At 41.7% G+C, this 19,159-nt stretch overlaps 1 protein-coding gene across 1 annotated transcript; it reads left to right on the top strand.

Annotated features, from left to right (window-relative positions):
• The first annotated feature begins 4,343 nt into the window (after positions 1-4,343).
• Positions 4,344-18,432, top strand: LOC145670084 (uncharacterized). Its single transcript, XM_081738451.1, has 3 exons — positions 4,344-4,374; positions 15,293-16,538; positions 18,375-18,432. The coding sequence occupies exons 1-3, from the start codon at positions 4,344-4,346 to the stop codon at positions 18,430-18,432; spliced, it is 1,335 nt and encodes a 444-aa protein (XP_081594577.1).
• The last annotated feature ends 727 nt before the right edge of the window (positions 18,433-19,159 follow it).

The following is a 19,159-nucleotide window of genomic DNA, read 5'->3' as shown; positions in this document are numbered from 1 at the left end:
GTCTGGATGATTAGGCGGTAAGGTATAGCAATAGAGTGTGAAGAGTAAATTAAGAGGGAGATGGTAATATCGAGGTCGAACAGATGATAGAGCAAGGTAATGCATGGTTTCGAAAAGCAATGGTTGTTCTTGCTGGAAGCGAATGGTGATGAACTTTCGGCGGAGAGATTCAATGTGATAAAGCAAGGTAGGGAAGGTTATTAGAGAATACAAGTAGCGAGTCGGACTAGGAAGAGAAATACGATGAGCGATACGAAAGGCGTGGCGCTCGAAGGTTGCCAGTTTGAAGTAGAATGAAGGTGGTGCTGATATCCAAGCAGTGAATCCATAGGTAAGTACAGGACGAAGAAAAACCTTATATGTGTTTAGAACGATGTGTGATGTAAGTCCCCATGTCGTGCCAGTCAGACGTTTGAGAAGATTGAGACGGTTATAGACTTTAGTTTTTACGTAGTTCAGATGAGGAGTCCAAGTAAGGTGTTGATCAAATATAATGCCAAGATAAGTTACTGTTTTGCTGAGACGAATTGGCGAATGCTGAATGGAGAGAGAGAGGAGTGATGGATTTCTATGGATTCTGGAGCGTTTGCGTGGTGGAAGAAATACGATGGCCTGTGTTTTTGAAGCATTTATAGTGAGCTTCCATTTTCGACACCACTGAGAGAAACGATCAATTGATTCTTGTAATATTAGGTTGATGTGTCTGATGGTACGGCCGAGAGCGAGGAAGGCAGTATCATCGGCATATTGAAAGGTGTGTACGTCTGCGGGCAGAGTTGGAAAGTCGGAAACGAATAGCAAGTACAGCAAGGGAGACAGAGCTGATCCTTGAGGGACGCCAGAATGTAAAAATATTGGATGTGATAAATGATTGTTAATATGAACATAGGTAATACGGCAGACTAAAAATTGATAGATAAAACGGATATATGGTAATGGCAATTTAAGTTTAATGAGTTTGAAGATGAGGGCGAGATGCCAGACTTTGTCAAATGCTTTTTCTAGGTCAAAAAGCACAAGACAAGATGGTCGCACAGAATTATAATGATTTGTGATAAGGGTACTTAGTCGTTGGAGCTGATCATTGATGGAATATGACGGGCGGAAACCGGCTTGGAAAGATGGAATGAGACTGCGTGCACGGAGATAAGGATGAAGCCTATTGACTAGAATGCGTTCCAGTACTTTGCTAAAAGTCGAAGTGAGCTGTATAGGGCGGTAGGAAGATACGGCGTTCGGTGGTTTATTCGGTTTTGGGAACATGAGCGTTTTTGACACCTTCCAGTCGGCAGGAAAAAAGCCTGTTCGAAGGATGAAATTAAAGATAGAGGCCAATAAAAGCAGGAGTGAGGGCGGACTTTCCTTGATATGGCGATAGGTAATTGAATCAAAACCGGGAGCAGAGTTTCGTTTAGTCTGGACAACGGAAGTGATATCGGCAACAGTGATGGGAGAAGTGAGTTCATTAGGCGGCAATGTATGACTGGCACTAGGTTGGAAGAGAGGACTCGCTGTGTTTATTTTATCTGCTGGATGAGAAAAAATATGATCAGAAGGTTGAGGAGTGAAGATGTCCTGGAGGTAGTCGGCAAAAGCATTAGCCTTGTCTTGATCAGAGGCAGCTGGACTATTATTGATGATGAGTGGGTAAGGGGTTTTAGTGAATTTGCCACAAAGCGCATTGAAACGTTTCCAGTAAAGTGATGGATGTGCTGTGTCGGCGAGAGTGTTACAAGTTTTAATCCATTGGCGCTTTTTGTATGCTTCAAGATAGTTTTTTACGGAACGTTGGAGCTGATTGTGAAGGCGTAGAGCTTCAGGATTTCGTGTCCGAACGTAGTCACGATATGCTTGGCGGGAGCGTTTGATCTGAGCGAGGTAGTGGGGAGGCAATTTAGGTTGGTATGGAGTAGAACTGGAAGTTGGAATGTACAATTCAGATGCACGGGTGATTTCGGAAGTGATTGTAGTGACGTGTGCATAGAGTTCGTCAGATGATATAGGAGGGTGGAGATCTGCGACAGCAGTCGTAAGATATGTACGATATTTATCCCAATTGGCTTTATCAAAGCGAGGCGTTCGGAGTGGTGGAGGTGCATTTTGCGGTCGAGCAGTACCAAGATGATATGAAAGTTTGACCGGGGCGTGGTCACTACCAAGAAGATCAAGGACTGTGAATGTACTGTTTGCAGCGAGTGTATTTGAATTAATGGCGATGTCGGGAGTGGTATTGGACACAGGTCTAGTAGCAGATGGGAGAGTATGTATTATGCCGGTAGTGTGAGTGGCGATATGGTCTGTAAAGCGTGTGCGTTCATTCGGAGTGCGACTATGAAAGTTTATATCGGCGAGAATGATGAAATGTTTATAGGTATTAGAAATATGACTGAAAAATTCAAGTGGGATGGGGTGACCGGGTCGAACATAGATAGTAGCAAAAGTGATGATGATTGACTTGAAGTACAATGTAATGATGAGATGCTCAGGGAGGTGTGGAACAGGACAAATGTGATGGCGAGATGGTATGTGATTGCGAAAGCCAATTGCTACTCCCCCATTGGCCCGTAATGCAGGAGCTGTATTGTCATGACGAGTGATTATGTAGCGAGGAATATTACATATGGTAGACTTGGTGAGAAAGGTCTCATTCAGCAAAAATACAGAAGCGTGTTCTTCGAGTAACAGTGCTTCGAATAGAAGTTTGTTGGTAGGTAATGAGCGAATATTCATGAAAAGGAAGACTAAATCCATGATGATGTGTAAGTTAAACAGTTGTTTCTTGACGTGAGGTATGGAAATGAACATAATTGTTGGTGTAGGTGGCGTAGAAATTGACGTTGAAGACAGATTTAGCTGCTTTAGTAATTTGTTGTAGAATATGATTGCGTTGAAATGGATGAATGTTTTGTAGGGCGAGCGTGAGAAATTGAAGAAGCTGCTGTATGGTAACTGGATCTGTGGTGTGGAGATTGGTTGGAGGTGAAGCGTCTGGCATCCGGAGCGGAACGACTAAATCAGGATGTTGTTGGTCAGGTTGAGGTTTATTTTTGCATTTATAACTATAGGCCGGATGTTGGTCGTGGCAAGTGGGACATTCAGGTGGCTGCTGAAGATTAGTGCAAAGGCGCGTATGATGTGGTCCTGTGCAATGTCCACAGACTGGCGGATTTTTGCAATTAGCAGTGTTGTGGTCATTGTATATTTGACAGTTTTCACATCGCACAGGAAGAGGAGCTGGAGTACGTGACGGTTCAACCCTGTGACGACGTTTGTAAATGTATGCGCCAGTAGTGAGCAATGTGTCGATCGTATCTTGTGAAGCTGTAAGAACGCGCACCATGTATGTTGCCCCTTGATTGTTCCGTATGCGGATGACTTTGTGAATGTTATGTCCCTCATGTTGAAGTTCTTCATGAATTTCGGTGTCTGAATATGTTGGGTCAACTCCCCGGATGACAACAGACAGAAATGGTGGGCGTTTTGGTGGTGGTGCTTGTTTCTGTCGTGCAGAGGAGAGAGATGTAAGACTGGCGTTCTTCCCAAAGATCTCAAACGAGGCCTTGTTTCGAACGGTGATAGCGAACTGCGGGTCTGTGGACTTTAAGATGTAACCGTTACGAGTCTTGATGACTTCTGCTAGTGGAATGCTGGGTAAATACTTCCGTAGTTGTAATGTGATGAACTTCTCATTGCTGTACTTTGTGTCAAAATTTTGAAGTAGGAATGAATGAAGAATGTGGCGATTATGAGGCTGATTATTGGTGAGAGATGTTTGAGAGTTTAGAGTAGTTGTATTGCTATTCTCATCGGCTGCATCCATATCAGAAGTTGCTGAAATGTCGTCTCTGTGCTGCTTTTTCGACTGATGGGAGGCTGCTTGAAAGTATCTGCATACAATTGTGAGTTTCGTGGGGACCTCGAACGGGTGGAGACATTTGAGGCTGATGAAGCTGTAGAGCTACCGGATATGGTTCGCTGCCGGCTGCCAGTGTCCTTCCGCTTGACCACCTTCGTGCTCGAAGCGGTCGGAGTGACAAATACCGGAGGAAGACCACCGTGCCGTCCATCCACCTGTGGTCCAGAAGCAGCTTGATCTGCCATAGCAGAGACCGATAGATTTCGAAAGAGCCGTGAGACCCGAAGATGATGTGTAGTGAGTTATGAATATGATGAAGGTAGGACAACCCGTTTGGATAGTTGCCCAGGAGGAGCGGCTCCTCTGGCTCGATCCGTAGATCCGGACGCCCTTGGCTTGATAAGTCTGACAGACGGATCTCTAGAAAGAAACAGAGGAAGAGGCTCAGGATATGGAAAAGGAAGGATAATTCAAAAATCGTCACCATATGCAAGGTAACGCTTCAGAGCAAGCTCTGGGTAAGTATGATGGAAAAAAACAAAAACTACTTTTTGGATACTAGTTCTAAAGAACACAATATAAAATTGCGTTTGTTTTGATGATCCTTCATAATACACTAAGATGCTAACAGGAATATCCATACTAAGGATACATTCTAACGAAGTCTATTACACGAAATAAGAAATTTAAAAAATTGTTCAGTACACTTTAAGATTGTTAACACATTTGGCAAACATTTACTAAGTCAAACATGCTGCCATCTATTGCGAACAGTAAACACTGATGGAAAAATGAAACTATAATTTTTCCACCTTCGCTAGTAACATAAGTAAGTTGCTTGTAGATTAACATGTCTCTTTCATGTTAATCATATGGTGGTTCTGCCTTCTGTAATTATCCAGAACTTGTAAATAAATCAATATCTCTCACCAAAATGCATCTTTTTCAACAAGTAGTTGTCTATTGTTTCCAACCTTAATCCAAGGAATAGATTATTTTTTGCAAACACCAAGTGCTTCCATTAAATTTATTTTTTTCTCCAAGAGGTAGCAACAGTGGTTTGAAAGAAGTGGTAGATAGTGATTAATATCGATTTCATTAATTAATTGTTCGACGAATAACGCATTTCTCAAACTCATTCAATGAGATTTTGGTTTTTCGTTGTGCTCGCTTCTTATTTGGAGTAAGAAAGCTCTTTCTCATAATTCTGTTTATTTCTCGCGCACTCGTAACACGTTTTAGAGTACTTACTGAAACAACGGTAGCGTCAGATACTCCCCTTTGCACTTCTTTTACGTTAATTTGATTTCAATTGTCAGCCTCTATGTTCATAAAATCATAAACATTAACCAAAACCTCTCAGCATTTCCTGGGAACCGTTTTGGTTTTCAAAGTTTTCTATCCTTTTTAACAGGTGCATTTCGCCAGCCCCCCACCTTGGAATTTGGAAACAAAACCTATGCCAATCGTTTGTGCTAGGTTCGATCCGGAATGTACCGAAAAAAGTTTCGTTTGTACTACTTGCGGTACGAAGTTATAAGAGTTTTAAGGTGGGGGCCTGGGGAAACGGCAGCCTCCAACCTTGGAATTTCGAAACAAAATCTATGCCAATCGTTTGTGCTAGGTTCGATCCGGAATGTACCGAAAAATTTTCGTTTGTACTACTTCCGATACGAAGTTAAAAGAGTTTTAAGGTGGGAGGCTGGTGAAACGGCAGCCCCCAACGTTGAAATTTCGAAACAAAACCTATGCCAATTGTTTGTGGTACGTTGGTGACGGAATATACCGCAAACATTTTCGTTAATATCGCCTCCAGTACAAAGTTATAAGAGATATAAACTGGGGGCTGGGGAAATGGAAGCCCCCAACTTTGAAATTTCGAAAAAAAAAAACCTCTGCCAGTGGTTTGTGCTAAGTTTGTGCAGAAATGTACCGGAAAAATATTCGTTATTTCCACTTCCGGTGCCATGTTATAAGATTTTTAAAGTGGGGGATGAGGAAACGGCAACCTCCAACCTTGGAATTTCGAAACAAAACCTGTGCCAATCGTTTGTGCTGGAATGTACAGCAAAAATTTTTTTTTGTACCACTTCCGGTACGAAGTTATAAGAGATTTAAAGTAGCGGGCTGGGGAAACGGCAGCCTCCAACCTTGGAATTTCGAAACAAAACCAATGCCAATCGTTTGTGCTACGTTTGTGCCGGAATTTACCGCGAAAATTTTTGTTTGTACCACTTCCGTCACAAAGTTATAAGATTTTTAAAGTGAGGGGGCTGGGGAAAAAGCAGCCCCACTTTGGAATTTCAAAACAAAACCTATGCCAATCGTTTCTGCTACGTTTGTGCCGGAATGTACCGCGAAAATTTTCTATTCTACCACTTTCGGTCCGAAGTTATTAGAATTTTAAAATAAGGGGCTGGAGAAACAGCAGCCTCCAAACTTGGAATTTCGAAACAAAAACTATGCCAATCGTTTGTGCCGGAATGTACCGCAAAAATTTTCGTTTGTACTACTTCCGGTACGAAGTTATAAGAGTTTTAAAGTGGGGGGCCAGGGGAAACCGCAGCCTCCAACCTTGGAATTTGGAAAAAAAAAACTATGCCAATCGTTTGTGCTACGTTTGTGCCGGAATGTACCGCAACAAATTTCGTTTGTACCACTTCCGATACGAAGTTGTAATAGTTTTAAAGTGGGGGGCTGGGGAAATGGAAGCCCCCGACCTTGGAATTTGGAAAGAAAACCTATGCAAATCGTTTGTGCCCAAATGTAACGCAAAAATTTTCGTTTTTACCACTTCCGGTGCAACGCTATAAGAGTTTTAAAGTTGGGGCAGGGTAAGCGCAACATCCAACCTTGGAATTTCGAAACAAAACCAATGCCAATCGTTTGTGCTAGGTTCGACCCGGAATGTACCGAAAAATTTTTCGTTTGTACCATTTCCGGTACGAAGTTATGAGTTTAAAAGGGGGGCTGGTGAAACGGCAGCCCCCAACCTTGGAATTTCGAAACAAAACCTATGTCAGTCGTTTCAGCTACGTTTGTGCCGGAATGCACCTCAAAAAATTTCGTTTGTACCACCTCCAATACAAAGTTATAAGAGTTTTAAACTGGGGGATGGAGAAATGGAAGCACCCATCCTTGGAATTTCGAAACAAAACCTATGCCAATCGTTTGAGCTAAATTTATGCCAAAATGTACCGCAAAGATATATTTTTTTTCCACTTCTGGTGCCACGTTATAAGATTTTTAAAGTGGGGGCTGGGGAAATGGCAACCTCCAACCTTAGATTTTCGAAACAAAATCTGTGCCAATCGTTTGTTCTGGAATGTACAGCAAAAATTTTCGTTTGTACCACTTCCGGTACGAAGTTATAAGAGATTTAAAGAAGCGGGCTGGGGAAACGACAGCCTCCAAAATTGGAATTTCGAAACAAAACCTATGCCAATCGTTCCCGCCACGTTTGTGCCGGAATGTACCCCAAAAATTTTAGTTTGTATCACTTCAGGTACGAAGTTATAAGGGTTTTAAAGCGGGGTGCCTGGGGAAACGGTAGCATCCAACCTCGGAATTTCGAGAAAAAAATATGCCAATCGTTTGTGCTACGTTTGTGTTGAAATGTACCGAAAAAATTATCATTCCTACCACTTCCGCCACAAAGTTATAAGAGTTTTAATGTGGAGGGCCTGGGGAAACGGCAGCCCCCAACCTTCGAATTTCGAAATAAAAAATATATGCTTATTGTTTGTGCTACGCTTGTGCTGGATCGTACCGCAAATTTTTTCATTTGTACCATTTCCGGTACGAAGTTATAAGAGTTTTAAAGTGGAAGGCTGGGAAAACGACAGCCTCCAGCCTTGGAATTTCGAAACAAAACCTATTCCAATCGTTTGTGCTACATTTGTGCCGAAATGTATCGCAAAAAGTTTCGTTTTTAAAACTTCCGGTGCAACGTTATAACAGTCTTAAAGTGGGGACTGGGGAAACGGGAGCGTCCAACCTTGGAGTTTCGAAAGAAAACCTATGCCAATTATTAGAGCTACGTTTGTGCCGAAAGGTAGCGCAAAAACTTTCATTTATACCACTTCCGGTGCAATGTCATAAGTGTTCTATAGTAGGGGCTAAGGAAACGATAGCCTTCTCCTTGGAATTTCGAAACAAAACCTACGCCAATCGTTTGTGCTACGTTTGTGCCGGCATGTACCGAAAAAAATTCGTTTCTACCACCTCCGATACAAAGTTTTTAACAGTTTTAAAAAGGGGGCTGCGGAAACGGCAGCACCCAACGTTGGAGTTTTGAATCAAAACCTATGCCAATCGTTTGTGCTACGTCTTTACCGGAATGTACCGCAAAATTTTCGTTTGTACCATTTCCGATACAGAGTTATAAGACATTGAGAGTGGGGTCTGCTGAAAGGGCAGCCGCCACACTTTGAAGTTATGAAACACAACCTATGACAATCGTTTGTGCCGAAATGCGGCGCAAAAATTTTCGTTTGTACCACTTTCTGTACAAAGTTATAAGAGATTCAAAGTGGGGGCTGCGGAAAGGGCAGCCGCCACACCTAGGAGTATTGGAAATAACTATGCCAATCGTTATTGCTACGCTTGTGCCGCAATGTAATGCAAATATTTTCGTTTGTAATATTTCCGTTACAAAGTTATAAGCGTTTTAAAGTGCAGGTTTTGCGGAAACGGCAGCTCCCCACCTTGGTGTTTGTAAACAAAGCCTACGCTAATCGTTTGTGCTTCGTTTCTGCCGGAATATTCCGCAAAAATTTTCGTTAGTGCCACTTCCGGTACGAAGCTATAAGAGTTTTAAAGTGGGGGCTGGGGAACAACAGCCTCCAATTTTGGAATTTCGAAACAAGGCCTACGCCAATCGTTTGTGGTACGTTTGAGCCGGAATGTACCGAAAATATTTCGTTTGTACAGTTTCTGTTACAAAGTTATAACAGTTTTAAAGTGGGCGGCTCGCGAAACAGCAGCCCCTGATCTTGAAATCTCGAAACAAAATCTACACCAGTCTTTTGTGCTACGTTTCTGCTGGAATGTAGCGCAAATAATTTCATTTATACCACTACCATACAAAGTTATAAGAGTTTTAAAGTGGAAGTCTGGCGAAACGGCAGCCTCACACATTGGAATTTTGAAACAAAACCTATACTAATCGTTATTGCTACGTTTGCGCAGGTATGTACCGCAAAAATTTCGTTTGTACCACTTCCGATAAAAAGTTATAAAGTTTTAAAGTAGGGGGTTGGGAAGCCGCAGCCTCCAACCTTAGAATTTCGAAACAAAACCTATGCCTATCGTTTGGGCTACGTTTGTGCTGGAATGTACTGCAAAAAGTTTCGTTTGTACCACTTCTGATATAACGTTATAAGATTTTTAAAATGGGGGACTACGGGGACTGCCGCCCCAAACATTGTAATTTCGAAACAAAACCTAAGCCAATCGTTTGTGCCGGAATGTACCGAAAATTTTCCGATTGTACCACTTCCGGTACGAAGTTATAAGAGTTTTAAAGAGGGAAACTGGGAAAACGGCAGCCTCCAACCTTGGAGTTTCGAAAGAAAACCTATGCCATTCTTTTGTGCTAAGTTTGTGTCGGAATGTACCGAAAAAATGTCGTTTGTACCACTTCCAATACAAAGCTATAAGAGTTTTAAGATGGTGGTGGCTGCAGAAACCGCAGCTCTTCACCTTGGAATTTCGAAAAAAATGCCAATCATTTTGCTACGTTTGTGGCGGAATATACCGCAAAAAGCTTAGTTTGTACCATTTACAGTACGAAGTTATAAGAGATTTAAAGTGAGGTGCTGAAACACGGCAGCCTCAAACCTTGGAATTTTGATACAAAATTTATGCCGATCGTTTAACTACGTTTGTGTCGGAATGTACCGCAAAAAATTTCGTTTGTACCACCTCCGATACAAAGTTACAAGAGTCTCAAAGTTGGGGGTCTGCGGAAACGGCAGCACCCGACCTTGGAGTCTGGAAACAAAACATACGCCAATCGTTATTGCCATGTTTGTGCCGGAATGTGCCGCAAAAATTTGGGTTAGTACCAATTCCGGTACAAAGCTATAAGAGTTTTAAAGTTGATGCTAAAGAAACAGCAGCCTCCAACCTTGGAATTTCAAAACAAAACCTATGCCAATCGTTTGTGCTACGTTTGTGCCGCAATGTAATGCAAATGTTTTCGTTTGTGCCACTTCCGGTGCGAAGTTATAAGAGTTTTAAATTGGGAGGGCTGGGGAAACGGCAGGCTTCTCCTTGGAATTTCGAAACAAATCCTACGCCAATCGTTTGTGCTACGTTTCTGCCGGAATATGCCGCAAAAAAGTTTCGTAGTGCCACTTCTGGTCCGAAGCTTTAAGAGTTTTAAAGTGGGGGGTTGGGGAACAACGGCCTCCAATCTTGGAATTTCGAAACAAAGTCTATGTCAATCGTTTGTGCTACGTTTGAGCCGGAATTTACTGCAAAAATTCTTCTTTGTTCCACTTCCGGTACGAAGTTATAAGAGTTTTAAAGAGGGGGGCTAGGAAACGGCAGCCTCCAACCTTGGAATTTCTAAACAAAATATTTGTCTATCGTTTGTGCTACGTTTGTGGCGGAATGTACAGCAAACATTTTCGTTTGTGCCACTTCCGGTGCAAAATTATAAGAGTTTTAATGTGGAGAGCTAGGGAAACGGCAGCCCTCACCTTGGAACTTCAAAGCAAAATCTATGCCGTGCGTTTGTGCTACGTTTGTCCTGGAATGTACCGAAAATATTTCGTTTGTACATTTTCCGTTACAAAGTTTTAACAGTTTTAAAGTGGGCGGCTAGCGAAACAGCAGCAACTGATCTTGGAATCTCGAAACAGAATCTACATCAGTCTTTTGTGCTACGTTTGTGCCGGAATGTAGCTCAAAAATTGAGTGTGTACCATTTCCTTCCAAATTTATAAATGTTTTAAAGTTTGGTCTGGCCAAACACCAGCCCCCACATTGGAATTTCGAAACAAAATCTACGCCAATCGTTTGTGCTACGTTTGTGCCCGAGTGTACCTAAAAAATTTTCGTTTTTACCATATCTGTTACGAAGTTTAAGTGTTTTAAAGTGGAAGGCTGGCAAAATGTTAGCCCCACGCATTGGAATTTTGAAACAAAATCTATGCCAATCGTTCGTGCTAAGTTTGTACCGGAATGTACCGGGAAAAAACTTCGTTTGTACCATTTTCGTTACAAAGTTACAAGAGTTTTTAAGTGTGGGGCTAGGCAAAAAGCAGCCCAACAGCTTGGAATTTCGAAAGAGAATCTATGGCAATCGTTTGCGCTAGGTTTGTGCCGGAATGTACAGGAAAAATAGATTTTGCTTCGAAATTTCAAGGTTTGGGGCTCCTGTTTCTCCAGCCACCCACATTTATACTCTTATAGCTTTGTAACGGAAATGGTTCGAACAAAAATTATTGCGGTACATTCCGTAACAAAAGTAGTATAAACGACTGGCGTAGGTTTCGTTTCGAAATTCCAAGATGGGGGGGCACCGCTCCTTCAGCCCTCCACTTTAAGACTCTTCTAACGTTGCAATGGAAGTGGTAAAAACGAAAATTTTTTGTGGTACATTCCGGCAAAAACGTAGCACAAACGATTGGCATAGCTTTTGTTTCGAAATTCCAATGTGGGAGGCTGCCGTTTCGCCAGACTTCCACTTTTAAACTCTTATAACTTTGTAATGGTAGTGCTATAAACGAAATTTTTTGCGGTACATTCCGGCACAAACGTAGCACAAACGACTGGTGTAGATTTTGTTTCGAGATTCCAAGATCAGGGGCTGCTGTTTCGCTAGCCGCCCACTATATAACTTTTACAACTTTGTAAAGGAAATTGTACAAACCAAAATTTTTTCCTTACATACCAAGAAAAAAGTAGCACAAACGAATGGCATAGATTTTGTTTTCATGTTCCAAGGTGGGGGGTGTCGTTTCCCTAGCCCCCTACTTTAAAACTCATAACTTTCTTATCGGAGTGGTACAAACGAAAATTTTTGCGGTATATTCCAGCGAAAACGTATCACAAACGATTACCATATGTATTGTTTCGAAATTCCAATGTGGGGGGCTGCAGCTTCGCCAGACTTCCACATTAAAACTCTTATAACTTTGTAATGGTAGTGGTATAAACGAATTTTTTTGCGCTACATTCCGGCACAAACGTAGCACAAAAGACGCGTAGATTTTGTTTCGAGATTTCAAGATCAGGGGCTGCTGTTTCGCTAGCCGCCCACTTTAAAACTCTTATAACTTTGTAACGGAAAATGTACAAACGAAATATTTTCGGTACATTCCAGAACAAACGTAGCACAAACGAACGGCATAGATTTTGCTTTGAAGTTCCAAAGTGGGGGCTGCCGTTTCCCTAGCCCCCCACTTTAAAACTCTCATAGCTTTGTATTGGAAGTGGTACAAACGAATTTTTTCCGGTACATTTCGACACAAACATAGCACAAACGATTGGCATAGATTTTGTTTCGAAATTCCAAGGTTGCGGGCTGCTGTTTCGCTAGCCTCCCACTTTAAAACTCGTATAACTTTCTAACGGAAATGATACAAACGAAAATTTGTGGGGTACAATCCGGCACAAATTTAGCACAAACGATTGGCAGAGCTCTTGTTTCGAAATTCCAATGTTGCGGCTTTTGTTTCGCCAGACTCCACTTTAAAACTCTTATAACTTTGTAACGGAAATGGTACAAACGAAAATTTGTGGGGTACAATCCGGCACAAACTTAGCACAAACGATTGGCATAAACTTTTGTTTGGAAATTCCAAGATTTGCGGCTCCTGTTTTTCTCCAGCCCCCACTTTAAAGCTCTTGTAACTTTCTAATGGAAGTGCTACAAACGAAAATTTTTCTGGTACATTTCGGCACAAACGCAGAGCAAACAATTGGCATAGATTTTATGTCGGGTAGGGGCCTGCCATTTGGCCAGTCCCCACTTTAAAAATCTATTATAAATTTGTAATGGAAACGGTACAAACGAAATTTTTTGCGGTACATTCTGGCACAAATATAGCACATACGATTGGCATAGATTTTGTTTCGAAAATCCAATTTTGGGAGCTGCTTTTTCGCCAGCCCCCACTTTAAAACTCTTATAACTTTGTAACGGAAATAGTACAAACGAATCTTTTTGCGGTACATTACGGCACAAACGTAGAAGAAATGATTCGCTTTAATTTTGTATCAATATTCCAAGGTAGGGGGCTGCGGTTTCGCCAGCCACCAACTTAAAACTCTTATAACTTTGTAATGGAAATGGTACAAACGAAAATTATTGCGGTACAGTCCCGCAAAAAATAGCACAAACGATTGGCTTAGGTTTTGTTTCGAAATTATAAGTAAGGGGGTTGCCTTTTCGCCAGCCGTCCATTTTAAACTCTTCCAACTTCGTAATGGAAGTGGCACAAACAAAACTTGTTCAGGTACATTCCGGCACAAACGTAGCACAAACGACTGGCATAGATTTTGATTCGAAATTCCAAGGGTGGGGGCTGCTCTTTCGCCAGCCCTCCACTTTAAAACTCTTATAACTTTGTAACGGAAATGGTACAAGCGAACATTTTTGCGGTACATTCCGGCACAAATGTAGCACAAAGGATAGGCATTGGATTTGTGTCAAAATTCCAAGGTTAGAGGCTGCCGTTTTCCTAGCCAACCACATTAGAACTCTTATAATTTCGTACCGGAAGTGGTACAAACGAAAATTTTTGCGCACCAACATGGCACAAACGATTGGCATAGATTTTGTTTGAAAACTCCAAGTTGCGGGGTTGCCGTTTCGCCATTCCCCACTTTGAAACTCTTATTAATTGGTAACGGAAATTGTAGAAACCAAAATTTTTGCGGTACATTCCGGGACAAACAATTGGAAAAGCTCTTGTTTTGAAATTCCAAGGTGGGGGTGCTACTGTTTCGCCAGCTCTCCAGTTTAAAACTCTTATAAGCTTGTAACGGGAATGGTACCAATGAAAATTATTGCGGTACATTCCGGCACAAACGTAGCAGAAAAGATTGGCATAGATTTTTCGAAATTCTAATGTGGGGGGCTTTCGTTTCGCCAGACCCCACTTTAAAACTCTTGTAACTTTGTGCCGGAATGTAGCAGAAAAATTTCCTTTGTATTACAAACGCAGAGCAAACAATTGGCATAGATTTTGTATCGGATAGGGGGCTGCCATTTTGCCAATCCCCACATTAAATCTATTATAACTTTGTAATGGAAACGGTAAAAACGAAATTTTGTGCGGTACATTCCGGCACAAACATAGCACAAACAATTGGTATAGATTCTGTTTCAAAATTCCAAGGTTGGGGGCTGCTGTTTCGCTAGCCTCCCACTTTAAAACTCTTACTAATTTGTAACGGAAATGGTAAAAACGAAAATTTTTGCAGTACATTCCAGCACAAATGTAGTACACACGATTGTTATAGATATTGTTTCGAAAATCCAATGTTGGGGGCTGCTATTTCGCCAGTCCCCCATTTTAAAACTCTTATACCTTTGTAACTGAAAAAGTAAAAACGAAATTTTTTTCGATACATTCCGACACAATCGTAGCAAAAACGATTGGCATAGGTTTTGTTTCGTAATTCCAAGGTGGGGGGACTGCCGTTTCGCCAGCCCTAAACTTTAAATCTTATAACTTTGGAAAAGAAATGGTACAAATGAAAATTATTGCGGTACATTCCGGCACAAACGTTGCAGAAAAGATGGGCATAGATTTTGTTTCGAAATTCCAGGGTTGGAGGCTGGCGTTCCCCAGCCCTCCACTTTGAAACTCTTATAACTTCGTCTCGGAAGTAATACAAATGAAAATTTCTGCGGCACTTTCCCACACAAACAAAGCACAAACGATTAGCTGACGTTTTGTTTCAAAACTCCAAGGTGGGAGGCTGCTGTTTCCGCAGCCCCCACTTTAAAACTCTTATAAGTTTTATCGGAAATAGTACAAACGAAAAATTTCGCGCTACACTCCGGCGAAAACGTAGCACAAACGATTCGCATAGGTTTTGTTTCAAAACTCAAAGTAGGGGGCTTCAGTTTTCGAAGCCCCCCACTTTAATACTCTTATAACTTTATATCGGAAGTGGTACAAACGAACATTTTTGCGGTACATTCCGGCACAAACGTAGCACAAACGACTGGCATGATTTTGTTTCGAAATTCCAAGTTCAGACGCTGCTGTTTCGCCAGCCCTCCACTTTAAGACTCTTAAAACTTTTTTAACGGAAAAAGTACAAACGAACATTTTTGCGGTGCATTCCAATACAAACGTAGCACAAACGAATGGCATAGATTTTGTTTCGAAATTCAAATGTTCTGAGCTGCTGTTTCGAAAGCCCCCACATTAAATCTTTTATAACTTTAAGATCTGAACTTCGCTCCAGCGCCTAAGTTCATTCCGTCTACAGAAATAATCTCCAGCATTGAACAAGCTATACACTCTCTTCCAACAGCAGAAGCAGACGAAATTCGCCATGAAGTAAGTTTGGCCCTGAAAAGGGCCAGAATACCAAAACCTAATATTTCCAAAGAAGAAAGAACAGCTCTCAAAAATCTCCGCCAAGACACCAACACCACCATATTACCAGCAGACAAAGGCAATGCAACTGTACTTATGCCTACAGAAGTCTACAAGAACAAGATGTTGGAGCTACTCAATGACACGGCCTACAGACGCCTTAAGAGGGACCCTACAAATGCAGTCGAACGGAAAGTAGCTGCTCTTTTGAAAAAAGCCAGTTTATCTGATGAAACCCGCAAAGAAATCACGCCACACGTTAGTCAGCCACCCCGACTTTATGGCCTGCCAAAAATACATAAGCCTGACATCCCGATGAGACCCATCGTCAGTGCCATTGGGGGTCCAACTTACTGCCTAGTCAGGTATCTCACCTCTCTGCTTCAGGCATTAGTAGGACAGTGTGAGCATCATGTGAAAAATTCATCCGACTTCGTGAATATACTAAAAACAATACGCACAGCTCCAGGAGACCTTCTAGTCAGCTTCGATGTAGTTTCATTGTTCACCAAGGTTTCAGTTCAAGATACGTTACTCCTACTTAGTGAACACTTCACACCGGAAATTGTGGAATTATTCAGAATCACCCTAACTTCAACATACTTTCTATATGATGGACAGTACTATGAACAGACGGATGGAGTCGCCATGGGATCACCACTTTCACCAGCAGTTGCGAATTTCTTTATGGAAGATTTTGAACAAAAGGCAATAGAACTGACACCTTTCAAGCCGTCATGTTTTTATAGATTCGTAGATGATACGTTTGACATCTGGCGTCACGGGGAGAAGACACTGTATTTGTTCCTAGAATTTCTTAATAAACAACATAGTAACATCAAGTTCACAATGGAGATTGAAAAGGACGGATGCTTGCCATTTCTGGACATTCTCATCCTCCGGAAGCCCGACGGTAGTCTCGGCCATAGCGTCTACAGGAAACCTACTCACACTGACCTCTATCTCAATGGCAACAGTTTTCATCATAAGTCACAGCGAAACACTGTCTTTAGCACACTAGCACATAGAGCGAAAGACATTTCAGAGGAAGAATCCCTCCCTCGGGAACTGGATCATCTCAAGAAGACGCTACACCAGAATAATTACAAGAAGCATGACATCAGTTTGGCCCTGATAAGGACCTTTTCTGAACAGAGGAAATCCAAAGAAGAAACTGAAGAACCATTGAATATAGCAGTTTTACCATACACTGGACAACTTTCTGGAAAGATCTCCCGGATTCTGAGAAAACACAACATTAAGACCATACACAAGCCGCCACCAAAAATCAGAAACTTACTTCGCCCGATCAAAGATGACTTGGGCTTAAAGACACCAGGCGTGTATCGTATACCCTGTGAATGCGGAAAGCCTTATATAGGACAAACAGAACGCACCATTGAACAACGTTGCAGAGAACATGAAAATTACATTAGATTATTCCATCCAGAAAAATCAGGTTTAGCTGAACACAGTTTAACAGAAGGCCATAAAGTTTTATTTAAGGACACATTACCAAGAGCACCAATTACTGGACCAGGATAGTAGCTGAATCTCTTGCCATAGTTCATGAACCGAACAACGTTAATAGAGACACTGGATTTCAACTCAGCCCCCTGTGGAACCCGGTCATCAGTACCACAGCAAAGAAAACGACACACAAACATCCAGATAACCCTCAGCCAATCAGTACCACGGACTACGGAAATTAGCGAGCCAATCACAGCTCCAGTTTTTCAGATTGAATGAGCCAATCAGGAAACAGCATTTTCAGCCAATCAGGAACCAGCATTTTCGCCAGTCCAGAGTATATATTACTTACATCCGCTGATCTCTACATAATTGCCCTGATGATGAGAACGATGACAGTTTTCGAAACGTTGGCCAATCCACCAGTTTTCACCTGGCTGATTGCCCGAGAAGAACTTTATCATATTTTATAACTTTGTATCGGAAATAGTACAAGCGAAAATTTTTGCGGCACATTCCGGCACCTACATAGCACAAACGAATGGCACAGATTTTGTTTCGAAATTCCAAGGTGGCTGGCTGCCGCTTCGACAGTCCTCCACTTTAAACATCTTATAACTTTGTAACGGAAAAAAACTAAGTAAAATTTTTGAGGTACATTCCGGCACAAACGATTGGCAAAGATTTTGTTTCGGAATTCCAAGGTTCGGAGCTGCTGTTTCGCCTGCCCCCCCCCCCCACTTTAAAACTATTATAGCGTTGTAACGGAAATGGTACAAACGAAAATTATTGCGGTACCTTCTGGCACAAAAGTAGCACAAACGTTTGACATAGATTTTGTTTCGAAATTCCAAGATGGCGGGTTGCCGTTTCTCCAGCCGTCCACTTTAAAACTCTTGTAACTTTCTATTGGAAGTGGTACAAACGAAAATTTTTGCCTTACATTCCCGCGCAAACGTAGCACAAATGACTGGCATAGATTTTGGTTTCGAAATTCCAAGGTGGGGGCTAATATTTCGCTAGCCCCTAACTTTAAAACTCTTATAACTTTGTAACTGAAATTTTACAAGCGAAAATTTGTGCGGCACTTTCCGGCACAAAAGTAGCACAAATGATTCGAATAAATCTTGTTTCGAAATTCCAAGACCTGGGGCTGCTGTTTCGCCAGCTCCCGACTTTAAAACTTTTATAACTTTCTATCGGAAGTTTTACAAACGTAATTTTTATGCGGTGCATCGCGGCACAAACGTAGCAGAAACGATTGGAATAGATTTAGTTTCAAAATTCCAAGGTAGGGGGTTGCAGTTTCGCCAGCCCACACCTCAAACTCTTATAACTTTGTAACGGAAATGGTACATTTTTTGTATTGCTCAGACGCGCCTCTTCGGAATCGGCACCTGAAGATTTGAACCGAAACGGGCTATCATCATTGCAATATCATTCTTCAACCTTTATTTCATCTTTCATATTTATTTCAGGAACGGGGACAAAGACAAGGTCGAGGACAAGGTTGGATTTGACAAATCACAACGTTGAACAAGAAAACAAGAAAACAAACAAAACAAACAATAAAATTTGAAAAAAAAAACAGGATCCTAACTACTAATTATTATCTAATAATGAGTAATCTTCCTTTATATAATCTAGCTAATCTACTTTGATTCTGACTCGAGTTGAACGTGACGTCAGTCCTATCATTTTCATCATTCATTGCTTCTGATCTATACCTAGCCTTTCCCGTACTATTTCCTCTTCTTTTTTTTCCGTTTTGTTCAAGTTTTTCCCTGTATGGTTTCTTTTGGTTTCACATATATGTGTAATTTGGCTCTCTCCTGTGTGAGAATTTACCACATTCTCCAATTATAACACTAATCACACACATCGCTTATCACTATTTAGCACTATCCACACTGAATTGTTGTAGTTTGAACACTAGCACACTATCTCATTCCTGTGTGAGAAACACAATTTAACACTATTTCACTTCACTCATTGCACTCACTACATTCCCCAGTGGTGTATTCTTCTCTAATTCCTTGTTTCTAATTTATGTTCCTCGGTTGTTTTGTACGTCCTCGGTCCCTCGAGCAACGGCTTGGGGCCCAGGACCCACTCAGAGCACTTAGTGTGGGCTTTGGTCAGTTGTGTCCCTCCGCCGTTGCACCGGAAACGGAAATGGCGCCTGTTTAGCTGAGTCACATAGGGTCACGTTATCTTTCGTATTGATTCGTGTCGTTATTTAGTTTCATGACATCTTATATAT

Source organism: Thermobia domestica, chromosome 14 (genome assembly GCF_964235325.1).
Source record: "Thermobia domestica chromosome 14, izTheDome1.hap1.1, whole genome shotgun sequence".
Taxonomy (NCBI): Eukaryota; Metazoa; Arthropoda; class Insecta; order Zygentoma; family Lepismatidae; genus Thermobia; species Thermobia domestica.
This window is presented reverse-complemented; position numbering and strand designations above follow the sequence as displayed.